At 38.8% G+C, this 26612-nt stretch overlaps 2 protein-coding genes across 8 annotated transcripts in view; one reads left to right on the top strand and one right to left on the bottom strand.

Moving 5' to 3' along the window:
• Window positions 1-2622, bottom strand: part of TMCO3 (transmembrane and coiled-coil domains 3) — a 35800-nt gene extending 33178 nt beyond the window's left edge. For all 5 annotated transcript variants that reach the window (XR_009420505.1, XR_009420502.1, XR_009420504.1 and 2 more), the window contains exon 1: window positions 1816-2622. The gene's annotated coding sequence lies outside the window, so the exon portion shown is untranslated. The remainder of the gene's footprint in view (window positions 1-1815) is intronic.
• Window positions 1372-26134, top strand: DCUN1D2 (defective in cullin neddylation 1 domain containing 2). Of its 3 annotated transcripts, XM_059493392.1 has the most exons (8): window positions 1767-1934; window positions 2713-2757; window positions 3874-4090; window positions 7124-7292; window positions 9789-9919; window positions 20881-20963; window positions 22212-22308; window positions 22955-26134. In XM_059493392.1, the coding sequence occupies exons 3-8, from the start codon at window positions 3916-3918 to the stop codon at window positions 23032-23034; spliced, it is 735 nt and encodes a 244-aa protein (XP_059349375.1). In that variant the 5' UTR covers window positions 1767-1934; window positions 2713-2757; window positions 3874-3915; the 3' UTR covers window positions 23035-26134. The 3 variants fall into 3 exon arrangements, with proteins under 3 accessions (XP_059349374.1, XP_059349376.1, XP_059349375.1); XM_059493391.1 differs by lacking the exons at window positions 1767-1934; window positions 2713-2757 and adding an exon at window positions 1372-1487; XM_059493393.1 differs by lacking the exon at window positions 2713-2757 and having other exon boundaries at window positions 1507-1934.
• Window positions 26135-26612: the final 478 nt, after the last annotated feature.

A 26612-nucleotide genomic window follows, 5' to 3' on the forward strand; every position in this document is an offset into this window, starting at 1 on the left:
TTTCAGAACTTCGATAAAGCTGGGCCTTACTACTTTTAAGGAATCAGGAAAATAACAATCCTCACAGGCAAAGTTCTAGAGTGAAATTTAAGGAAATATTTCTTCATATATATAAACTAATGCTCTTCCACTTTAGTAGGCTTGGGACAGAGATTTTATTAAATATATATTACAAACTATTTCTGCAAGAAAGAAGGAGAATAAAACACCCAGTGTATATCCAAGGTGAGTAAAAGACTGCATGTCTTATGTGGTATGTCAAACCACATAACTAAATTTTGAGCAGAGATTTACACTAGCAAAGTTCACTCTGCTGCGCTGTGCAAATTTAGCACTGTGGTTCACACATGGGGACAATTTTGTTTCTGTGCTTTTTACTTGGCTAGCTAAAACTGTTTCGGGGAGCGACACCTGGGGCAGAGCTCAAAAGCTCGCAAGGGAATAAAGATCTCACGTATACCAAAATGAATGATGTGATGCTGAGCACAAAAAAAGAAACAACCAAAAAACCAAACTAAGGCAAAAAAACTAATACTCCTCTCTCCATTCACCGCCAGTCAGTATCAAATCGGAGGGAAAGTCCTTATTTAAGCAGCGTTTGCTTCCTGCTGGATTGCAGCTCATCTTCCCCCTTTTTCCTTCCTGAACACGACACTGTAGCACCAGATTTCATGAAGCTGGGAATGCCGGACCCTGCCTCCAGACCCCTCTTGCGGGAACGTCTGTGGGTTCGCCTCCCCTCGCCCCTCTCCCAGTGCCAGCTCCTCCCGGGAGCCGCAGGCCGGCCGGGGCCGGGGCCGGGGCCGTGCCCGCCGGGCACCTCCGCCCCGGTGCGCTCGCACCTGAGCGCCGCGGCAGCTCCGGGGCCGCTCCCCGCGGCAGGCCGGGGCACAAGAGGAGAACAGAAGGAGATAAGCGGAGCGCGGGGCGACCGGCCCGGCTCCCTCTCCCTCATGGCGGCGGAGGGACGGGGGAAAAGAGACGGCTGCCCCGCCCGGCGCTTCGGCAGCGACGCTCACCTGAGAGACGAAGGAAGGCCCGCAGCGGCGGGGCGGGGAGGGCGGGATCGCGGGGCGGCGGGCACGGGTGTCAGTGGGCGGCGGCCGCGGGCGGAGGGCACCGAGGAGCCCCGTCCTTGCGGCCGCCCCTCGCCCCGCGCCGGTGCTCGAGCGCCGGGGCGGCCCCTCTGAGCCGGCTGGGCGGGACCCGCGCTCCGAGCGCCGCCTCGCGGCGGGAAACGTCACGGCGGCTTCTCGCCGCACGCCGGGAGTTGTAGTCGGCGCCGCGGCCCCGCAGCTGCCCCAGCGCCGCGGGCGCCGCCGCTCCCCCGGCAGCGCTGCGGGCTCCGCACCGCGACCCCGCGCTCCGCCTCTGCGGCCCGGGCCCGGAGCGCTCCCCGACGGGAGGCGGCGCGGGCGGGCCGGTGCGCGCCTGCGCGGGAGGCGGCGCCGGGCGGTGAAGTTGGTGGGAGCGCCGGTGATAAAATGGTAGGTTGTGCGAGCCCGGGGGGGAGGGGAGGCGATGAAACCGTGGAGGGGGAGCCTCGAACAAGCCCCAGGCACCCCCCGGGCCGGCGAGCCGAGCGCCCCCGCGCCTCCCGCCGCGCCGAGTCCCGTTGCCCTGCCCGGGGAGGCGCCAGGCGGAGGACGAGCGGCGCGGGGACACGGGGGCGCGCACCCCCCGAGCGGAGTCGCTCTCTCGCCGCCTCCTCCGCCGGGCCGGGAGCGGGGAAGGTCACCGGGGGCGGCGGGGGAAGGGAGGGGGCCGGGCCCCGCCGCGGGTATTTCGAGCGCAGGCAGCCGGCGCAGCGCGTACCTTTCCCTTTTTTGGGCTTGGGCTGGCGGGGCAGGTCACCGGAGCTGCGAGTCCCTCGCTCCCACCGGCCCCTTCCCCGCCGCGGGACGCGGCAGGTGCAGCCGGAGGCGGTGGGAAAGGTGCGCTACAAGTCCCTTGCTGGGTCGCGGTGGCGGGGTCGGCCGGGGCTGCTTTGGGAAGGAAGGGCTCTCCGCTGCAGCAGCTCCAGCGCTCCCCTGGGGTGTGCGGTACGGTGTCATTAGCGCTGGGAGAGGGCTCCAGAAGCGCGGCTGGTCCGTGCCTGGGTGCGGGGTGCGCATCCGCGTTCGGGTGCCCTCAGCGAGGGGTCGCGGCGGGGACGGAGCTGCGGAGCCGCCCCGGGCCGGGAAGGTGCGCGGGGCCGCTCCCGCCGCAGGCACCGGCCGCGGGTGAGCGGCACGAACCGTGCTACGTGGCAGGGCAGGGGGCTGGAGAGCCCTGTGTGCTTCTTATCGCTTCAAATAATTCAGTGCTTCATTCCGCTGGAAAATATCCGTAAATGCCTGCCGTTAGCTAGGCTTGAAAGGGGACGCGGGGCTTGTTTTGGCGTTGTTGGCAGAGCCCTCTGTTTTGAAGTGATTATCGCTAAGTTTGTTGCCCAGAAGAAGTTTATGTAACTGAGGAAGGTCTAGGTGCAGGGACTCCCTTAGCTAGACCTTCATGAAAATTTGGAGGCAGGCTGGAGCTTGCAGCCAAAGGATTATTAGTTATTTACTTACCAAAGTATATAGTAGTTATATTTTGCGCGGTTTTCCTCCCATTGTACGCATTTCTTGTGTGAAAAGAAACCTGGCCTGTTTCTTCTTACATTAGATTGAAAACTCCTGTAGGAAAGACCAAAATCCTTATCTTGTTTACATGATGTGTTTCTTGTCTCAGGACCATCTATAGTCAAGACGTCCATATGGGGACAAGAGATAAAAAGTAAGCTGAAAGATGGTCCCATGTTTACTCCTCACTGGATCAGAATCCGGTTCTCTTTTAAGAGACATGTAAATTTTCCATTATATCTGACTATTTAAGCTGTAGTGGGGAATTTATACAAACTTCTCAGCTTAACTGCTGGCCCAGAACATGTGTTAAGTAAGGTTTAACAAAGTTGGAAAGTACAGAATATAATAAAAAACACAGTTTGACTTAAGCTATCTCCTTCTGCTTCCAACTTCGTGTAAAGAATAAGGTTGAAATATGTTACTAGCAAATTTTCTCCCTATAAAATACCCATTCCTACCTCTTGGGTGTTCCAGAAGTTTGGGGATATTGTCTCCATGTGATTGCTTTAATTGAGCAAAGCATCATATTAATTCCTGTAGACCACTGCAATAGGCTTTTTTGTTGTTCAATTAAACTTTGAAAAATACATTTATACTACTAACACATTAAAGTTTTAGATCACATTTACAGCAATCTTATAGTTTCATTGTAACATTCAGCAGTCTCCAATGCGTCCATTTCATCTATTTTATTTTTGCCTTATGTCTTCTGTTGACAGTGTTTTATAACATAATTATATCACAAATGCTTCTGCCTTTTTCAGCTGATGACTGATTAAACTTTGCTTTGTTAATTGTTGCTAAGCAAATATTAGGAAAACTCTTGGGTATTTTTTCGTCCATGTATGGACTTATACAGAATTTAAGAATCTGTAAGTTGCACCTTTTAATTTCTCTTTTTTATAACCACTAGGCATATCTTTCAGAAGATAACCATATTGTAATATGATGAAACTTGTGTTTACTGCTGTTACAGAACAGAAAAACGTCAGCATATGTGAGCAATAAAGCAGAAATACAAGTTTGTTACTGACAGAATATGTGCTGCTAAAAATGTATATATAGATGCTGTCATTTCAATTTTCAGAAGAAAATGCTGTCTATTTAACTGCAGAAGAACAAGGCTTTGTCTTCCTGTAATTCTGAAGTGAAAGTTGTCATCAACAAGAAAACTAAAACCTTTAAAAGCTAGGCATTAGTAGTAGAATGCTGAAACAAACTTCTGGATTAGCTTCATTGGCTTTCCTGCTTCTTTTGCATCCCAAAGCATAAACTTAAATCGTCCCAGAAGGACAAGGTGCGCCAGTTTATGGCATTTACCCAGGCTGGGGAAAGGACTGCTATATACTGCTTAACACAGAATGAATGGAAACTAGAAGTGGCAACAGACAACTACTTCCAGAATCCAGACTTGTACTACAAAGAATCCATGAAAAATTCAGTAGACAAGAAGAAATTAGAACAATTATATAATCGATACAAAGGTAAGGTTTTGTTTTCTGGTGAGTTTTTGGTTGGTCAGCTTGGGGTTTTTGTTGTTGTGGATTTTGTTTTGTTTTTTTTTCTAAATTATGTTATGTGAGAACTTTTTCTGCTTTGCCCACTACCATTCTGGAGGAGTTTTCAGTAAAGCTTGCTAGCTTTTGCTTCTCACTGTGTGTTTATAGTAATAAGAGTGAAAAAAGGTTTTAAATGCTCTTAATGATCTGTACACACCTTCTGTGGAGATATCTGTAGGCTTTAAAAGTAGGAAATTAAACTTCCAGTGAGGAAAAAGTGCCAGCTGTCAATATTGTAGCAAAGTTTATTATGCAATTTACATGATTTTTTTGCCAGTAGCTGCTCTTAAATGTGTATGATGGTCTTCCCATGGCAAAAGAACACATATTATTCTTATGCTAATATTTGGGGGAATTAGTTCTGTTCAGAGACAGTAATATTTCTATACATTAAAAGCAAAAATGTTTCAGATGGTATTACAGCTAGGAGTGTGACAAAGCAGTAAAATAAGAACTCAAAAACTAGATACTACAGCCTTATTTAATTCCTTCATACTGGCATATTATAGCAAGAGTGATGTGCCTTTTCAGAGAGGTTTGGAGGGAAAACCACAGGAAAGTGGATTAAAGGCAGAGTGGTTTCTTGTCCAAATTTCATTTTCTGCCATTTTTAAAAAGAACGACAAAAAAAAAAATAGGCACTTAAATATAATAAAGTATGTGATCCAGCTTGCTGAGCTGGGGCCATCTGACATGAGTGTGCATTGTTCATGTTGGAGCAGTGGAGGCTGGAATCATTGCTAGCTCCTGTGGAAATCCATACATCTCATGTTTGAAAACATGAACTCTTAACCACTACCCAACTATGATTTTATGTATTTTTCCAATTGAAATATATGGTATGCTTTGTGTGCACTTCATCATTTTTTATGTTACTGTTTCCACCATTTTTGTTCTTTGCATAATCTGTTTTATTTTAAGTGTAGGGATTCTTTAATACTTCATTATTGTGTGGTAATGAATTATGTAGGGACAAAGAGGCTAAAATGCTATAGCATTTCTTTGTGAAAACAAAAACCCAGAGACAAAACTCAGCGAACCATATTTTTGTTTATATATGCCTATGTGAATGTTTTTATCTATGTAGCAATATGCATACATCTGAATCTTTTGTTTGCTCCTTGAATGTCAGTCTTGGAGATTCCAGAGTCAAAAGCATTCAAATTCATAAATGCTGTTAAGACTATCTGAAATGGAAGAAGATTGCCACAAATGTTATTTCTTATTTTCAAAGTTCTAGCAGTGGCAAACTGCACCATTTGACTTGGGTGAAAGCAGGTCTAACCAGGTTATGTCAGTGTTTTAGTTAGCAGCACACCTTTACAGTTCTGGCATATAAAAACTGAAGGTGTAAACATTAAAAACTTTCACAAGATTTGACAGAAGACTATAAAAGTTTTAGTTAAGGACCTTACCTTGATTCATATCAAGCTTAAAACTGAGTCACTGGCCCCTTAACAATAAGGGATTCCTTTGTTCTACAAAACCTATAGAATAGTGCACTATACTTGAAATCTGAAATGTCTTTTTCTGTGCTGTTTTTTCTTTGTTTTCCTACCTGTTTATTGAGCAACAATGTCAAAACAACCATTGCATTTTTGTTACTAGTTGCCTGGATTATATGAAATATGATAGGGATGAAAAGTCCTTGTTGAAATCCACCAGAATTTTTCCACTGATTTCAAGACAGTGCACATCTTGCCTTCAGTTCTTCAATTACTCCCCAAATACTCAAGAAATATGTTTTACATGTCTTAGAAGTAGCTGAATAGATATATTTACTTGTTATTGGGATCAAAGCTCCCTGAATTATACCATGAGTGTAATTCTTGGTTTAATAGATGTGAGTCTGTTTGCCAAATTAGCTTCCTTTCTGGAATTTACAGTTTCTTTCACTGTAGTATTGGCTGGAAAAGTAAGAGAGAACTTAAGAATTAAAATTCTAAAGGATTTATCTAGGCTTGATTTTTTTTTTTTTAATCAACTTCTTGGATCAGGACTTAAAAATGGCATGGTTGAAAATGGTAGCAATTTAAGAAGTTTGTATGAAATCTTCTCAAGAGATGCTTCTTTTACATAGCCTGACTTATGATATTGAAATGTCTTCCTCTCAAAAGCTGGGAAAGACTGTTTTGGGGTTTGTAAAGTCTCAAGCTTTGCAAACTAGAGGTTTGGGTTTATTTTCTTTTGTTTTCAATTGTTTTTTTTCTTCTCCAATTATCTAAGTTTATGTGCAGGGGGTTGTTTGTTTGGAGGCCTTTTTGAGAGAGAAATTTGTTACAGAATTATTATAAGGCATCTATCAACATTCAGAAAGGTACTACTGGGGAAATACTTTGTTTCACTTGTACTAAATTGTATTAGTTAGCTTAAGACTGTTATGCTAAGGCATTGCTTGAACAATGTTTTGGTGATTTCCCTGACTTTTAATTAAACCCCCAAAATGTTTGAATGTGGTCTTTAAGAAGCTATAGTGGATACCCATATGTCATTATCAGGGGAAAAAAAAATCAAGGGTCTAATGTGGTAGGTGTGTTTTTGTTGGACTTGATTTTTGATTGGTTTTGGGGTTTTTTTTAAGCTTAGTGCACACTGACCAATATAAATATGTTGTACATTTTGATGTGTTTATCACCCTTACTCTTTCTAAATGTAGGCATCATCTTCTGAGTTAACTCAAATCTTTTAAAGTGGATTGTGGAGAGAAAACAAAATTATTTAGTTGATGTCAGCAGGGAAGTTCAGGAGAAATTGCAAACCAATTTCTCTGTAAGTTTACAGAATACTTAATCTATTTACTGATTCTCTTTTAAAAATATCTAGACTTCATGTGAAAACATTTGTGAAGGTTATGAAAAAATGAATACCTGTATTATGCAGCACATTAGATCTGTCAGATGATAATTTGTTAATATGTTTTATAAATAATTATTCTCCTATTTGTATTTTGAACTGCAGACCCACAAGATGAAAATAAAATTGGCATTGATGGGATTCAGCAGTTCTGTGATGATTTAAGCCTGGACCCAGCCAGTATCAGTGTTCTGGTTGTGGCATGGAAATTCAGGGCAGCCACACAGTGTGAATTCAGTAAAAAGGAATTTATTGATGGCATGACAGAGTTGGGGTAAGTATCCATTTCTGCATAGTTTGTAATGTAGAGCCCAAACCATGTTTCTGTTCAAAACATTTTCACTTAAATTGTGTGAAACTTTAAAAAGCTGTTGGGGCTAGTGCCAAGCTTAACAGGTGCAAAATGCCTGTGGTGTCTTGTCTGCCTTAAATTGATGCTTTACTGCAAAGCCATAATGACCACAGCAGGGGGGAAGCAAAACAATTTCTACCTGTACAGCAAGGGAGTCAGATGATTCATGTATCTTTTTATGTAGTTCATAGTAAGCATATGCATATTTGTGTTAAGGATTTGAGTTGGACCTCCTGCTGTTAAAAACTGAAATTCACTGGAGGTGTGTGAAAGGTAAAAAATGTCAGTGTTGAAGCAGAAAGGAAATAGGAAATCAGAAAAGAGCCTTTAATTCTTTCCCTTGCCACCAACAAATGGACCCATCTTTCTTTTTGTCCATTTTATCACCTCTACTTTCCTCTCTTTCATACTAGATACTTCATTCGTATAAAATATCTATGAGGAATTGAAATAAAAATGAGGATACTGGTAGTAGAAACCATTGGTCCAACTGTGCTCTATCTGATAAAAAATTCCTTTCTGGGTTATGGAGCTGTTCTGGATAATAGACTTTCAACGTTGTCTCTGCTTGCCAATAAAGCCAAACATATATAATCATAAAATAATATTTTGTGTATAACTTTTCCTTGCAAAAGGAGCAGCATTTTTAATATTTAGAGATATCAAATGCCTCTTTTCAACAGATTGCATTAAATGGGTGGATAAGTACAGTTTATTACTTATTCCTCTTTTTTGTAGATAAACAATTTCATTCTTAGAATGGCACCTTAATCAATGCATTTCTAAGACAGACTAACTTATAGGAAATATGGTGGTTGTTTCTTGAGCAGAGATTGTAGCAATCTGATGTTACTGACCTCATCAGTTATTGATTTCTTTTTAAGCTTTCCTTTTTAGGAAATTGTGGTGAAGTAACTTCTGATACTATCTGAAGTTCACTGCATTATTTTTTCCCACTGGGTAGCTTTGGGTAGAAATTACAAGAATAAGTATGATTTTCTAACCACGGTCAGAAATTAAGTGCTCATGCTATTATATTAAAGGTTGCCAGCTTTTGTAATTTTTTTTTTCATACAAGTGATTAAAAAGCTTTTGCTAAACCACCTGTTCTTGGAGCAACAGCTGTTCTTAGGAGCATAATATGGCTGTGCCTGCTTGCCACAGCACTTACTGAGAATTTGGAATGATTTTGTTACATACTTGGAGGCACAGTGTCTGTGGTTTTTAGCAATGAACACAAGTGAGCAGTCAAAGGGAAAGACATTCCCTGAGGCTTAGATCACATAGCATCTGTAGGATACATATGAGAAAGTATATTTATTGTCTAGATCAAATCCCTAGAAGAAGCTCCCAAACTGAGCTTCTCAGCTGAAGACTGTTGGCAGAATTCTTTCTTTTCTCTGCCAGGTACTGCTGGAGACCAGAAAGGTACTTATTTTTATCTGTACCATGCAAGACAGTTAAAACTGCATTCGTGTTTTATGGATGTTGTTATAGTTACCCATCCTTTAACAGAATTTTTCTTGAATCTTTAGAAAAAATACAAACATTTAACTGGGGAATTTTCAAATACGCAGTGTTAGTTGTGATACTGCTTCTTTTAAAACCCTTTTGCTTCACTTTGAGTTTCTAGGTACAATTCAAGATATTGGTATTGTCCTTGTGAACCTTGAATATTCATTTGATGCCTTGTTGTGGCAGAAACACTTTCCCTTTTGAAAGTGTGACTTCTCAGCTCAGGTGTTTTCAGTGAAAATGTTTTGGTGGTGTTATTCAGGGATGTGTTTCTCTTAGAATTTCAGTAACTTGATTCTGTCTTAGCTTACCTGTGCCAGGCTGTTCAATAGTTTGCCAGCCTTCAGGCTATCATTCAGGACTTATTTTATTCCTCAGTTTTATTCTCAATTGTTCTATGATGGGGAGAGAATGACTGCAAATATTACTTCATTTAGTTGAAAAGTCCTCAAATGTTAAGATGAACTGTAAAAAATGTAGTGTGAAGCTCTTTATTCAGGAGAGTAGGGAATAAGCATTGTCTATCTAGATTAAAGCAAAATCTCACACTTGTGTTACAGCATCTGTCTCAGGGGAAGGAGTAACCAAGTTCAGTGAGCGTTGGGTGTTCTTTAAGAACAGAAGAGCATCTGTTCAGAAATTCATCAAGAGATAGAAGAGAAGTTAAACCACTGTATCCTGTTTGCATTGTGTACCTAATGGATGCCTGTATACAGTGTTCCACTTAAAATTCTTCAGTAAAGGCACATGAGCATTTATATTTTTCAGAATGCTATCCACAAAGATAATATCTTTATATCTTAACCACTGTTTTGTTTTTCTTTTAAACTAAACCATAAAAAGGTGGGGGAAAGTAGGAAAAAAATTTAAATATATGCAAATAATGTAATCTCTTTTGAACAGGTGTGACACCACAGAAAAGCTAAAAGCTCTATTGCCAAGGCTGGAACAAGAGCTAAAGGATCCAGCAAAGTTCAAAGATTTTTATCAGTTTACTTTTAACTTTGCTAAAAATCCTGGACAAAAAGGTCTAGGTAAGTAGAAAAAAAAGAGAAAATGTCTGCAGTCAGTCAAGTCTTCCAAATGTTTCCAGTACTACAATATTCTCATTGGCAATTGTATAGTAAGCTCTTTATTGATTTCTTTCACTGACTTCTCTTTCCCATCTTCTTTCATTTAATCTCTTATTCACATCCCCTTGGTACAGATAATTTAATGGGGTTCTCTGCCAGTATTGATGTTCTCTCACCTCTTGTCAAATGAAGTTCCTGCAGTTCTTCAAGACTTGTCAAACTTTATTTTAAATACTGAGCTATTGAGTTCTGTATGTTAAGAACTGCTGAAACAAGATGTCTATATCAGCCCAGGAAGAGGGAGAAAGTTACTGTTCTCCTTAAAATCTTTAGTTTTAGCTCAGTTTTTATGTAAAGTTTAGAAAAAGAGCGTTATGAACTTGGTTTAAAACTAGTGAGTAAAAACAGACATAGTTTATAGAGCATTAAAGTGTTATTCTTCATTAAGTTGGAGCTTTATCCCAATCCATGCCTTGTATTGCTGGAGTAAAACTGATACACCATTTAAATTCCATTTGTTTCTTCAAATCAAAAATATCTAGTTTATGAATAGATGAAAAAAAAAACAGTAAGATGAAGTCCACTCTCTTCAAATTTATGTCCACTTTCAGAAGATCCTGTGTAGGAAGGAATTAATGTTTTGTATATAGAATAGCACTGTACCATCATCCCTGTTCTTTGTGCTCTGTGTGAGAGGAAGTGGTTTGTTGGGTTTTTTTAGGGTTTGGGGTTTTTTTCTTTTTTTAGCATAGCCACTTTAAATCTGTGTCTAAGTTACTTGGAAAGTTTATGAATGTGTTTCTCCAGAACTGTTAGGAGAGCAAAATATCAATTCACTCCTCAACCAGGTGTGTCTGTTCCACATTCTTGACTTTGAATAATCTCTATTGTCTTTCCTGGTGTAATCTTTTTTTGTTTATATATAAACTATGGGCAACTTTTAGCCAGTTTGTATTTTTCTTCATTTTTTTTTCAGCACTTCCATTTTTCATTTCATCTGTCACTCTCTCATGGCTCACATGCCACTTTTACTGACACAAAAATGAAGTCTTGTAGTGCCTCTGTGAGGTTGGTTAGGATTCTATCCCTTAGCTAGTCTTCATTAACAAAGTTTGTACTTCCAAATTGCAGGAAAGGTAAATCAGTTACAGCTATGGGATACCTAAAGAAATATCACAGATAGCTTCCTGTTTTAATTGGGTCATTCCAACATGGCACTCATGAACTTATATTTCAAAAGCTTCTCACCTAAGCCTGTATGAATAGTGGATCACGGGAGGCAGCACAATCCAGATTTGGAACTGAATGTAGTGTTTATTTGACACGAGGAGGAAACTGACTTGTTTTCCAGTACTTCTTTTTATTCAGCATTGGGGGTCCTTTCATTTATAAGTCTGTCTTCTCTGTTGTGTAAAAAAGATGTTTTATTGCCAGAAAGTTCCAGAGTTCCTTCTTGCATTAAGAGTTGCTCTGTTAACAGGAGAAAGTAAGAAGTGCAAAAACTGAAGTAAAACTTAAACTGTGGAATAAGTTGGTGGGTACTGTAGCTGATTTCAGTTTTCAGGAATTTTAGTAATTTCAATAATATGTAGAGTCTCTTAATTTCTACTACTTAGTTCTTACACGGCAGTATATTGGTGGCACCTTTCATCAGACTTTTTCTGGTTTTGCTAAGATGATTCTGGATAGTAAAGAAATTTAAGCAGATGCCTCTTTTCTTACTTCAGTGGAGATACACCCCATTTCTTGGATCACCATAGGTTGAGTAGAGAGAGACTATTGAGCAAACATATGGACTAATGTGACATTTTTGAGTGATAGAGGCCAGTGATACCTTACCCAAATAAAATTTAACACTGTATAGGTTTGGAGTTGGAATCTTCACAGGGATTATCCATCATAGTGGAGCAAAGAGGTGAAGGAAAAAAGTAAATTTACAGGTAGGTGTTTGTAATAGCCACAGAAGGAAGCAGTATGTTGTAACCAAGGAAGAAAATCCCACCAGTTATTTTACTGGGGTGCTTGTATGAGCTGAGAGTTGTAGTTGCTTCAGCTACATTTAATACAGGTTTAGGTTGTTTTTTTTTATTTTTTTATTTTGCATCCTCTTCTCTGTATACTTAATATATTCTCCTGGAATGAGAAACTGTCCATCTCTGCTCCCTATCTCCAGGGTTGTTTGGTATTTGTGTCCAATGACTTTGTGATCTGTTGTCAAGGAGATGTGGAAATTAATGTCAGCCATGTACAAAGTCTGTTTCTATCCTACTCAGTTTGGAGCCTTCGCTTTGATTAAGTCCAGATAGTTAAACCAATGAATAATTAGATTTGTTACCATCTGAGCTGGTGGGAATCTGTGCCTAGCTCTGTCTAGGTCATCTTACAGTGATCACCTCTCCTTCTTCCCCACGTGCACATCAGATGGCATTCAGTCAATGCAGGATGCTGCTTAGCTCCTGCCCAAGCTGCTTGTCTTAAAGTCTTTCTGGTGAATTGTAACTTGGAGGAGACTGAGGGGTCTGTAAGTTTATGTCAAGTAAAGGATAAATGTGAATGGTTTGAACTAATGAAGTGGAAATAATCTAGGAATTCTTTCCTAAATTTCAGTTGCAGGATATTTTAATGTGATTTTCTAGGGTCTGAAGTATTCAGTGCTTTTTCTTATTTGGCTGGGAGCTTAGATCACCAAGTCTGGTAATTGTGCTCACTGGTTAGGGGACTGATCTGTAGGCTAAAAGAATATTGTTTGATTCTTGGATATACACATAACCTATAAATGTGCCTATTTGAAAACTTACCAAGTTTGACATAGTGCCAAGGACAAATAAGAAATTCATATTCTTAGCAAATTACATCTTCTTTTATAAAAGGTTTCTATTAGCAATTAAACTCCTTCTGTTGGGTCCTTCAGGCTAAGTGCTAGGGCATCTTTTTTTTTTTCAAAGAAATAACTCTTGAGACTAGAGCTTACCAGAAACTTGTCTGTGATAGGCAGACTGACTATTATTTTTAATGTTTTTTTTCTTGTTTGTTATCTTAGCATATTGAAACCATAAGAAATGAGTGAAATATCTTTAAAATGTTCAAGCAGCAATGAGTCATGCTCACTGCTCCATCGTTTCAGATTACTTTTTTTAAAAATCTGTATCTGATGTTTTAAGAAGTGATATGAAGCGTTGTTACTTTATTTATTGTCTCCTCTCCTCTGAAAAACACCAGGAAATAGTGATTTATGGGTTCCTTGTTAATATGCCACGTGGTCTTTAAATATAAAAGGTAGAGAAATACTTACATAGTGTATTCCCTTATGTTAGACAAGGTCAGCATCTACCAAAACCAATTCTTGGACACTCTTTTCTAACCAAATGCTCTGTGGTATGCTGCAGCATATACTGAATTGCCTTTTCAGTTTCAATAGGTATTAACAAGATTTGAGCTTTGATTTGTACTGGTCCTGTGGCTGAACAAGTCTGAGCCATTGCCTTCACAAAATACAATCTTAAATTTTTGATGGCAGGTTTCATACATCTTTGTCCATGTTTACTTAAACCTGTTGTTAAATATTTTTTTTTTCTTTTTCTAGCATGTAAGTTAAATCTCTGCTTCTGAATTTTCCAGTTTAATACTGTACCCAGCCAAAGTAAATATGCAGCATACATTTTGTTAGAGTGAGTAACGATTTCTTACATAGTTAGTGATCATGTAGGTACCTTCATTTAGTCTCTGGACTGAGTAAAACCAACTACCCTGGTAAATTTTATCTCCTAGCTCTCTGATACTGCAATTTTGTCTTCCAACACTCATTTCCTTTGCAATCAAATTGACCTAATTTTCTCTTGTCATGTAGTACCCAAACAAGCCAGATAACCTTCCATATGTCTTAGATATTTTACTTCTTGTTTTGCATCCTTTTGCGTTTGCTGAAGTTTGATACTGTCTGCAGTTTGCAGTCTGTTTTACTGTTGGCTTTCTGCAGCACTGCAATGTACCCAGTTGAGTCTGATCCTTCTGATCTGATATTTCTGCAGTTGATTACTCTCATTAGCATATGACTTTGTACTTCTCTTTAATGAAATCTTTCTTACTTACTTCCACATGATTTTCCAATTTGTCCAAATAATTTTGAATCCTAATCCTGTCTTCTGTTGTGTCAGACTTTTTTCAGGTTTTGTCTAAGTTGCAAATTTAACAGAAGTTTTCTTTGTTACCATCTGAGTTACTTAAGTATTGGGCAGTGTTAGATGCAGGACTGACCTGCTTGGATGAGTCACTTTCTCCCAGTTTGGCAGGGAATGCCTGAGGTTCTTCCAGAACTTCTTTGACCACTGTGAAGTTTCAAACATGGTAGGAGTTTGAGATTACTTCAGCATACTGAGGTGAATTTCACTGTATCTGGCTTCACTTTGGGCAGCATGCTTGAAGGTGGAATTTCTAAAAGTTTTTTTTTTTTTTTCTGAAATAACCGTCAGTTTTCATTGGATCTTTTTTGCTTGGAGCATAGCTTGGAAAAAATCTGTGAGTGTCCCAGACTTTCTGGAGTTATTATCAGCAGGACACAGTATCTTTTATCACACCAGCTGCCATTTGTAAGATGGGGAGGGGAAGGCACAGAAGCCCTTCTTAGAAGTTTTTGTGGTGATAGAAGAATTTAGATGATACCTGACACAGCTGTCTTCATAATTCAGAGGGGTTTCTGCTCCAGGAAGGTGGTCTTGGAGAGTAGGAGTGTGTGTGTAGTTCTGTGTTTTATCTATTTTTGAACTAGCTTGTCTTTCCTTGCTATTTAATTTCTTCTTCTCCACTTCCCCTCAAAACCAATGCAAGAAATTCTGCCATTATGTAATTAGATGGGAAGAAATCCTCTCCAATAAACTAAGTTACATCTGTTCTGTCATGCCCTAAAATAGACACAGAATTCAGTACACCGATACTCATTCCTAGAAATAGGACTGCCTTTTATAGGAGTCTCTTTTCCACAGCTCATGTGGTGACAGTGGGGAATTTTTATTTCTTCTTGTATCTGCAGGACTTCTGTTGTTGCTGTGGTCTCATCCAACTCGAATGTTTGCATTTACTTTCGTTAGCTCAGTATTGCCAGGTGGAATGCTCCAGCCTGGGCTGATGGTGTTTAAAGAAGTGACAGTAGTAGCCGTGCCCCAGGGTGATATCTTGAGATGCAGGAGGCAAAAGCTCAGTGCATAGGATCTGCCATGATGATCTTGAAGCAGAAAATGATGTTCTGATGAATGTTACTAAGCACTCAACTGTCGAGTGTCTTTCAGATACATCTGAATAGATTTGATCATTATCCAGGAAGACAGTGGATGCTTATAACTGTTAAAACTGTGACTCTGTAAGTGGTGGACAGAATTAAGGAAAAAAAAACCTGCCAAGTTTCAGCACGGCAGTGCCATCTCAATGGCTGCGTGTTGGACCTGGAGTACATAATACTTAGATATATTAAACTTGATTTGCATTTTGTCTTTTATTCTGAAGGTGCAGTTTATCAAGTTATCTGGTTTGCCAGGAGACTTTAAAAGTTATTATTATGGATAACTGTGATTCCGTCTTTAATCTGATTTCTCATGTTCTAACTACTGTATATAGTGCAATAAATCTTAAATTTTTGCATAGTGCAGATTCGGAGGGGTTTATCTTGCATTCTACTCCCAAGATTCAGCTTTTCTACTGCAATCTGAGTGAAATTTTGTATCCTAGATCTTGTTGGTAAGTGTATTAAAGAATAGAATTATAGGTCTTTTGTCATGTCTACAGAGCAGTTCAGATTTCTAAGGGCACTTTCTAAACAAGGCCTTAGCTCTGTCTCTTTTTTTTTGGTTGTTTGTTTTTTGAACCTGATGCTTGCTTTGATTCTCTTACTGGGTCTCCCTTTGAGCCCCAAAAAGGCATGCTCAGGAGTTTGTTAGAGTTTGTTTCAGCCCCAGGGAGAAGCTTAATGCATTCTTCATGGTCTTCACCTTCCAACATGGAAACAAAAAGCCGATTGGGTCCTTCATCACTTCTTTGTGATCCCTTCATCTGTTTGCTGGCTCAAAAGGTTGTGCTTCCTTCTCTCTGCCAGTTTCCTGGGATCAAGCAAGAGATGAAAGATGAGGAGGGCATTCAGACTTGAATCAGATATTACCTCAAGACCAGAAGAATGACTATCTTTGCATCCGGTATGTGGACTTCAAGGAGGTTTCCTCTCCTATAAGCAGATGAGTATAATGTACTCTTTTTAATTGAAGCAACATCAGCTGGGCTTTTATCATAGCAGTATCTCAAAATTCTTTGAAGAGATCTTTAGACATTAGGGAAAGATTTTTTTTTTCTGTTTTGTTTTCTTATTTTACTCCTGCCTTCCCCCCAAGCTAGTTATCAAGATGTCCTCCCCTTTCAATGAAGAATTAGATTGATAGGCAATTTGTAGGAGTGAGTGCATGGAAGAAGTTGAGTGAGGTCTGTAAATGAATTTTATATTTATTTTGTAAGAGGTCTGTAAATGCTGTATTTTAGGTGTTCCAGTGACCTTGGTTTATGTGTATGGTTCTTGCTTTATTTTTGTTCACATTTTCCATGATGAAAATGCCAGCAGTTTAAGGGAAACTTGTAGAAGAGGTGTTTTGATCAGTAAAAGTGTGGCATAACTGCCAGTTCTTTTAATGCCCCATTGATTCTTTTACTCATGTTTGGGCCTTGTTTGGGAAATGAATATCCAGCCAACTTTAAGTCTTCTGTTGTTGTTTATCTGAATGGTACATGGAGAGATTTGCAGAGAGGCAAAAGGATTTTTGAACAGGCTGCAGTCAGGTTCATTAGGCTGCACTCAAACTGATGTTCTGACAGTCATCTCCTAAATCTAACTTGCATTCCAAAGCAGTTCATCTGTTTTTTGCTTAAAGTGATAAACAATAAACATGAAATGTTCTGCATGGAACCAGGCTGCTTCAGTGCGGCAGATGCTGAGACAGAGCCAGACCCTGCAGGGCTCCTCTGAAATGCCTGTGCTGAGCTTTACCATTCCTCCTGTCCACCACATGCCCTTGAGCCTGGCACTGCACTGTCTGTCCCTAACACAGGGCACTGGGAAGCTCCTTGCTGATGCCTTTGCAGGGATGAGTGGATCCAGCTCAGCCAGATCCTGACTTCAGCCATGATCTGTATTTGTATCACCCCCCACAACTTGTTCTTTCTCCTTCTGCCCATCTTCTGTGGGGGAGCTTCCAGTTGCAACTACAGCCTGTTTTGCTCTAAGCTTTTGGCAATTCAGTTAAGTATTTTTAGGTTTAATCGTCATGGTATATTCTTGCTATTTTGCTGATTAGGAAAGAAGAAACTAATACTTATGTCTGTGTTCTTAGCATTTTTGAAGCCAAAGAAGATTTAAAAATCATTCAGAAATGAAGAAACAAGGAATTTATTATATCACTGAATCTTGCAAGTATTCACTTGATGCTTGTTGGTCAGGCAGGTATTATAGTCCTGTTGTTGAGACAGATTGACACCAGCTTCCATTGTTCTTACCTGTGCATCAGTTCCAACACAGTGTTGAAAAGTTGTACTAGTAATTCAGATGAATTAGTGATAATATTCTGTTCTCTCTATTTCAAACAAAAGTGTATGAACAAGTCTTGTTGGTGGGGCAGGCTGAGAGCTGGAAAGCTCTGTTTGGCAGAGGATGATGAGTGAGTGCTGCAGTCCCAGAGGGCAGTTTTGGCACAGCAGGTGTAAATCAACTGCGTTTCGTGTTCCTCAGAAATCCTGCTCTCCAGCCAATTCCTTGCTATCTCTTATTTCTCTTTTTGTTTTCACACGTCCTTAATTTCTAGTGTGCAGTGACTTCATTGCCCTGATCCAAAATCATAGCATGAGGAACTTAATTTGATTCTTATTTTTTTCATGTGGCAATCTAATAATTTTTTTCTGTTCTTAACAAGATTTGGTCAAGTCTTAAAAGTAGACACAGGCTGTATTTCTCCTTCTGGATTAATTGTGCTTGTTTGTACCACTATTCTGTTCAATCAGGATAGAAGAGGCTAAGGTTTTTTTAAAAGCCAGTTTAGAATGAGGTTTTAATGTTTGAGAATAGATCATACTGCATGCAAAGTACTATTTCTGATTGAGAAAAGCTGATTGTTTAAGGGTCTGCGTGATGACAACTCTCAGTAGATAGTGATACTAAAAATATTTTTGGGTTGAAAGGAAAGCTCAAACTATATAATGTTCATTATATGATGTGATTTTTATGATGTTCTTCAACCTTTTAGCAACTTCGTGCTTTGGATATGAAAATGGATGTCAGCAATGAAGTCTCTTTTAAACTGATCCTTGTCTAGGTGTTTTCAGAGATCCATGCATCTGTCATCTTCTGTTTATTAAGGTTACATCATTGGTCTATAATTGAGTAGCATATACTTTGGTATAAAAAACCCAGCATATTTTGTAGTTGTAGTTTGATTCTTATTGTAATGATGCCTTTATGTATATACAGCATTGAAAGTGGTATTCCTAAGACTGCCTGAGGATTTTTTGCCTTGCAAAAGCATCTTCCTGTGGGAATGCAGAACCCTAATGGCAAAAGGGCTTTTCTCTTTTTTCAGTATCTATCAGTGCAGCACTAATTGTAGTAGATCCACAGCAGTACTGTTTATTGATACTACTGTCAGCATGCTAATGTAGACTTGAACTCTCTAACTAGGTCTTCCCTTTAAAGCAGTAAAATCCTTTTTCTGTTTTCCAATGCCAGATTTTTCAACCTAGGCAGGGAGTCGTCTTCAAACAGAAGTGTAGGCATATCCCCTGAGATTGTGGCAAACCTGAAGCCTAGTTTGCTCCTATACTTTTAGGCTGCATAAACTAGCACTTTCACTACCAAAAGTGATAATCCCATCTAGTCCTTGTGTTCAAATAACACTTGTATTACTTAATGGCTTTGTGGGATTACACTGAGCCAGATGAGAAAGATGGACTTTCCCCCCCCCCTTTAGCAAATCTTACTGAAATGAGAACTTTCCTCCGTGTGCCTACCGGGAAGAGCAGCTCCAGTGTGGACCTGTTTGATCCACTACAGAGCAGCACCCTCAATGGGATATGCATTTTTCATATGTTATAGCAAATAACTTCTGTGTCTTTGTGCAGGAGAATTCATTGGCAGACATGGGTACACAGTGTCCCTTGAGTGTCAGCTTAAGGCAGTATTTCACATGCATTGTGTTAAACACAATTTTGCAATAATCATCTTAACATAGTACTGACTTTGACAAAAAACAAGGAAGTGTTCTCTCTTCTTTCCCTTTTACCTCTTCTTTTGTGGTACCTTTAATCATCTTTGTTTCCCTGCCTTTCTTTGTTTCCCTTACTTTCTTCCTTTTTCCAAGGAATATTTCCATCAGAGGTATAAACTTTTCAACTACTAAGGTGTTATTTCTTTAAAGTGCGTTTTGCTTAAAGTTGTCACATGAAAGATTTGCAAGGTTTGCTCGGAGAGGTTGAGTCTTCATAAAGAAGCCTGAGTGAGTGGGATCAAAGCCAGTTACTTCACAGTGGAGTTCAGAAACTATTAGGTTTCTTCTTTTTCATTATTTTTGCTTTTAATTTGGGATAACAGATAAGAATAATAATCTGCATCTCTAAGCAGCAAGTAGTGCTATTAATTATTCTCTTCCTCATATTTTTTGTGAAAAATGAGTGTGATGGCATAGACAGGAAGAGCTGAAGGAAGTTTATTAGAGCATAATTCAAGTTCGGTACTGAAGAGCACTGACCATAGTAGGACAAACAGTGGCAGCACTGTCCCTGTGTCTATAGATAGAGGCATATTGCATTTCTCTGCATCTTAACTGCTGCACTTCATCCAGGGCCCAGCCCTGTCTGAAACAGGGACTCCAGGGCCATGGCTGTGTTAAAATCTGGAACATCTCTTTCAGCTGTGAAGCTTGATTTCAGGTGGCAGTGTCCTTTGGTTTGTAGTGTGATATGAACAATTTCAAAAACCATTCTTCTAGTAGGTACAGGCTGAGCTTCTGTTTTATGTGCTATCACAGTACTTTCTCTTAAGCTTCATGTTCTGTTTACACTTTGTTTATACTGAAAGCACAAGCTGAAATGTTTCTGTGGTTTCAGAAAGGCTGTGCCTTATGTTATGGTTTCCCAGGAGTGATCATGTACTTAGTGCAAGCACCAAAGCCATTAGGCATTGTGAGCTGCTGAGGATGAAAACAGGCCTTCAAGGAAACATCCTTTCTACCCTTAAGCTGCATCTAATATTGCTTCTGCCTTTCTGCTGGAACATGTGGCAGTGCTGCATCTTCCTTGAACCCTGCTCTCAGATCACTGGTCATGATGCAGAATAAGGCTGATTTCTTGGACTTGTATTTTCAGTACTGGGTGTAGGTGTTTGTCCACTGAATGATGCCAGAATTATTGCTGAAAGGGATAATACCACAGATAAATTACTCTTTTCATCCCCTCATGTCCCTAAATTCCCTTCAAAGTCAAGTGAGTACAAAATGTGATAAATTAAGAGGCATTGACATCTGTGGATTTAAATGTTTGTTTCTATCAATATTTGCTATGTTTGTGCATGTGTGTATATTTTTCTTTTTTAATTTGCAGAGAGATTTATCATTAAGTGTTCCTGTTTCTGTAGATTGAAAGTAGTTTTAATCTGGCAGTGGTGGATGGTGACAAACGTATTTTAGTTTTATTGACTTTGTTCAATACAAAATCTATACTGTTACTGCTTGTCTTGTACCTTTTGGATCAGGGAGAGTAGAAAACAATTCCTTACAATTTAGTGATTTTTGAAAGAATGCTATTTATTTGTATTATAATATTCTAGATGCAGCATTAATAGTTTAACCAGAAGGAGGTTATTGCTTATAATGTACTGCAATATTTACGTGTTGCTTTATCTCTTGCAGATCTTGAAATGGCAATTGCATACTGGAATTTAGTCTTGTCAGGAAGGTTTAAATTTTTAGATCTTTGGAATAAATTTTTGTTGGTAAGTATGTGCTTTATTCCTTACTGCCTATCTTATTCCACAGTAGTCTGGCTTTTGCTGGCTGTGTGCTTCCAATAACAAAAAGATGGGATAAAAGAGATTTTTTCTTTTTGAAAACTGATATAAAATAGTCTCAAATCAAGCCAAATCAAATCTTTATGGCTTTCTAATTTAGAAGAATGCAAAAAGATGCAGCAAAGTGATAGTGTTCTGCTTGCTTATTCCTGTACCCTCCTACTTAGGAAAGTTCCTGCATGAAAGGAAGCCATGATTGTAGATGGATCTGGTGCTGCTGATTGTCAGTGATAAAATATCACAGCTGTGATTATTGCCAGCCATGTATTTTACCATGCTCTGCCTTTTGTAGTACTAATGCATAAACTCAGTCTTTTTAAATCAGTCATACCAGAATTTAATGTTAAGAGACTTTCCATTTTCCACAAAATTTTTTGCCTGAGTAATTAGGTTGATTAATTTTTTAGCTAATAGTAGTGGACTGATCTTGACAGTTTCCTTATTACCAGTGCAATTCTGTGGGCAGTGAAGTAAAGATGCATAAATTAAACCTTAGAAATTCAAAAATATTCTTGTAAAAGACCCTATTCACTCATCCATGTTTCTACATTTGCCATGTCTATATAATTACAAAAAATGAAGTTGCATAATATATAATTTATCTTGATTTTCTTCATTTTATATTTTGATCTGTAATTTAGGAGAAATCAAAAGTCCTTCTGCATTTTCATCCCCCAGTGCTTAATAGGGAAGGTGTACACTTTTTGAAATATTTTTCTGTATTTTTTTATATTTAGAAAATATTTTTTTTTCTAAATTTCTTGGCAGTATATATATTTGAATCATTGAATAAGGTACCAGTTTCATCAAGAGAGCTTCTGAAACCATTTCATGTTTTAACTGCCTCAGTACATTTTCAGACATCCAAATTCAAGTCTATCGATGCAACTGAAGAAAAATCTACAAGTATGACCTGGTATTAAAGTGTGTTACTTTAGAACAAATATTTAACCTGAACGTTTAGTTGAGAAGAAATACTTTAAAAGATTTCAACCTGAGAAAGAAGCAAGTAGGAATTCTTTCAGATGGATTTCTTTCTGTTATTGTTTTTTTAAGATAAAGAAGGTGAAGAAATGTTTGAAAAAGGGGTATTTCTGTACGCGTCAATATAAAATACTGCTATGGAATTTGAAAGTAGTTTGGACTGAACAGTACTGTTATTCCTCTGTACAGGAACACCATAAAAGATCAATTCCAAAAGATACTTGGAATCTTTTGTTAGATTTTGGAAATATGATTGCAGATGATATGTCCAACTATGATGAAGAAGGTAAGCAGTACCTGAATATCTTCAAAAATTGGTACAGCAGAATTGAAATACTGCTATAAATGAACAAGAGAACATGTTGTTACCTCGTGTCCTAATTTGTTTACCCTTAAAGTTTCAGCTGCCAATACAGTGTCATTGCCAAAACAGTAGTGATAAGAAGGTTAACTGGTTTGCTGTAATTTGAAAACAGGGGTAAAGATACAGTCACACCATGATAGAGCACATTATTTGAAAGTGTTTTGCTATAGACCTCTGAGTGAAACATTTTGTACAAAATTTTTGTTACCCTAAATGCAGTTTACTCTGTTACTAATTCTGTTTTGGAATGTGTGCAGAAATAAGTCCTAAGATATGAATGGCTATAATAAGAATGCCATGGTTTTGCTTTCAGCTAATGTTTATAGCTGTAGTGTGGAGTTCTGTGTTTTAAATATGTTTTGGTTTTCTTAAGAACTATTGCTGAAAGAATTTAAATGTGGAATTTATTAGGGTTTTTTTTCAAGTATTTTATCATGTTGTGCCTGTTAAAGCTAAAGACAAGGCCAGGAATGTCAAGATGAGCTTCTAATACTTTGTATTTGTAGGCTACACCAGTTTGCTGCTGATAATGGTTGGCTAATTTCTCAATTGCTTGATTTCTCTATAGGAGCCTGGCCCGTTCTAATAGATGATTTTGTGGAATATGCACGACCAGTAGTCACAGGAGGAAAACATAAAACTTCCTAACACCACATTTGTTCATCTGGACTAAATGAACTGCAGTGGGTAATGCAGATTTGTTAGCTGATAACTGCACATTGGTGCTGGTTTCAGTGGTCATGATGACATTCTGCAGACAAAACTGCAATTCCTCCTTTCTGCCTAAAGAAAATGATGGTGGATGTGTGGACACTTCAAGAACAAACTCAGAAGATCCAAGCTGTTTGTAGGCTATTGACTTCAATTATTGTACTGGTTGTATCATATAGGATGTAGATTTTGCATGATTTTATACTTTGGAGAAGTTTAACTAGAGGCCATTTTATTAAAGTTTTGACAGCACAGCATGCCATTCAGTTCATAATCCAAAGTGAACACCAGCAGTTACATAAATAAAAATGTATTATATTGTACTTATATTAAAAGCAGTATTTGTGGTATATAAATTAAATCCATAAATAAAACTTATGCAGTATGTTGTATTTTTATAAAAGTTAGTTCTGTGGATCTGTCTTAATACAGAATTGTAAAAAAATCCCCAAACAAATGAACGTATGGGGTTTTTTTGTTTTGTTTCTAACTTATTGCCAAAATGTTAAATTTGTATATTCACATCCTAGATGTATACAGTGATTACATCCAGCCTTTCGCTCTCTCCCAGTGAATTTCACTTCCTAATCTTTCTTCTTGAAGTGGTTGGACATGTAACAATAGCATTGCTGAGGACAGGCTGCTGCTCTATGCTGTGTTGCAACTCCAGCTTTTTTTAGTAACCATTTTAAAGCAGACATTAAACAACCAAAGATGCTTTTATAATTCATGTTTAGTTATATAATTCAGTTAGTCTCCAATTATGTGTTTTATTTATTTTTAATAATGAACTGGTGTAATATGGATTTTATTTGTAGCTTGAAACATATCATAAATTCTAGCTAAATGCAACATAGTTGTAAATTTATTTCTTGGCACTTCTCACAGAAAAAAGGTGTGAGTAAGCCTGAAGACTTAACTACTTGGCTTCCATGGTGGAGAAATAGTTAGGGGTAAGGAGACTTCAAATTAATGATTACAAGTGTTCATGCCTATGAATGTGTTGTGCATTCAATTATATTTAAGGGGATTAAAAAGCAAATTAATGCAGTTTCAGTGATCTCAAGGCTGGTGAAATTGGATCAGTTTTCACCAAATCTGAATTTGTTCAGTCACTTGTTTCTCCCCTTTTGCCAGCCATTGATTATGATGTGCACTGTGCTGTCAGTCTTCTGTTTCTCATCAGTGTCTTCTGATGTCTGAGCACAAAAAGGTTTTACCAGAAACTATTCAGCGTGTCTTCACACAGGGCTCTTGCAAATGCTACCTCATCAAAATGAGTTTGTCATAGCCACTGTACAAATCTGTTAAAATGAAGAGTTGCTAGAGAGTATGTACAGTTATGATCAATATATTTTCTGTATTTAAGGCTGAATAGATGCAAGAATTTTGGAGAAAATAGTGCATTAAGTTATATAAATTATATCTGTTTGGATCATTGAAGTGTTGCATGACAGCAGACTCTTTTATTTTATAGTTGCCAGGGTATAAAAGCTTACAATATTCTCTTAAACTCTAATATTTAGAGTTTCATATAAGCATTATGTCAACACAATGTACAAGGACAAGTGTACATGCTGCATACAGAGACTGCCTTTGTTCTTCCACTTGCTAGAATTTCAGTCGTGCATGGCATTTAAAAAGCAAGATGAGGGAAAATTGGAACAAATTAATGATTTTTCTCTTAGTAAGAGCCTAGTAAGGGAGTTACAAATGCCCTGTGAGTGATTTGGTAGAGTATTTGTCTCTTTTTGTGAGTGTCAGCCCTGGCCAAGCAGCCACCAGATGTCAGCGTCTGAGCCCGCTGCTGCCTGGAGCTCCTGTGCAGAGTTACCCACTGAGGCTCTGCCAAACTGCTGCTTTCTGACTGCATCCTTTTAGAATGGCATTTGTGTAACTCCAAGTATTCTACAGAAGTCAGCAGAGAGCTAGAAGCAGTTGTACTCTTTTTACTGCTTTTGATTTATCTACGCCTCCTCCCCAAAAGAAGCCATTTCTGTATCTGTCCCACAGGCTTTGCAGAATGTGTAACATCTTACAGCTTCAAGTGCATTTACCTAGCCAGAAGCAATGGAATGCTTGTTACTCACACAGCTGTCATTTAAAATATATAGATAAAATATAACTGATCAGAAGTAGCTTAATTTGTTGCTATGTGATGTAAATGAAGTTTCATAGCACTAGAGCTTGTAAAACATTTGCTCATGATGAGAGCTCCATCAAATCATTCTGATGAACCTTCTACCTTTTAGAATAAATAGAGCATGAAAAATGCATGTGGGTTGAGGGTTTTTTCCTTGTTAATCAGAGCAAGAAGGAAGGGATGCCCAGGATTCAGTGTGTGTGTGTACATATATACACACACACACTCTTAAATCTCAGTCCTGGGGGAGTCCTTCATCAGTGACAGTGGAAGACTGGGCAAAATACTCCAGAGATAGTAGTTGATCCTTGTGAACCAGGTTTTGAGGTTTGCTATGCTTTTCCTTTTTCTTTTTTTCTTCCTGCTCCTCTATCTGTTTTAAACCACACGTGATTTTTACATTCCTGTATGAAGTAACACCTTCACACTTGAACAGTCATAAAAAATGCAAATAAACTGCTTTCACCTTACAAGTTTCTTACAGATTTTAATCATTTGCTGTTGTCTGCAGTTTCACTTTACAGGGTACTCTGACTTCCATTTTAAGTAAGCTGATACAGTGGTAACACCTAGGCTGCTCAATTTATAATCCTAAATGGTACAGATGTCTTCAAGTTGTTCAGTGCATACAGTATTACTTCACAGATATGCTGTATGTATTTTTAAACTTGGTGCCAAGTTGTTTGGTTTGAAACTGAGCCATAGGATTTGTACTTGCCAATTCTAAATTTAAACGTAATTTATCATGTGTGTCATGCCAAGGAGAGCAAACCTGCAGGCATCTGCTCATTCAATGCACCTGGGAGATTTGCTGCTGAATAAGCTGTACATGTGTGTATATTTTTTGGCACTGGAAAAAGGAATAAATGGACTGTCAAAGGATTGAAGTCAGTATGTGAGATGTCTGTATGGTTCTTGTCAGTTTTCTGCTTTGGAAGTCTTGGTCTAGTAGGAGTTTCTTGTTGTTGTTTTCTGGTTCATTTATTTGGTTCTTGTGTTACTATTACTACTCCACCAGCCAGAATGGGGGTAAGGATGTAACGCCTTAATTTTTACATGGCTTTAATAAATATTTGGTTTGGTCATCTGTGTCACCTCACCGTTAAGCTTTTAAGAGGCTTGACGTGTTTAGCTGCAGTGCTGTATTCACTGCATGTATCTGCTGGTCACCAGACTCTCCCCAGTTTGTGTCATTTTTTTCTGCTGGCAGTGGGAGCTGTAATTGCAGGAAAGTGTTGCTCAGTCCTGGATCTGAGCTCTGTTGGAGAAGCAGGATACTCAGAAATCTGTGCAAAGACTTTCAGAGTTATGCATTCAACTATCATTAATTCTCTTCTGAAAGTTCAAGTCAAAATAAATAAGTTGTCCTTTA

This window comes from Ammospiza nelsoni, chromosome 2, assembly GCF_027579445.1.
Source record: "Ammospiza nelsoni isolate bAmmNel1 chromosome 2, bAmmNel1.pri, whole genome shotgun sequence".
In the NCBI taxonomy this organism is placed as follows: Eukaryota; Metazoa; Chordata; class Aves; order Passeriformes; family Passerellidae; genus Ammospiza; species Ammospiza nelsoni.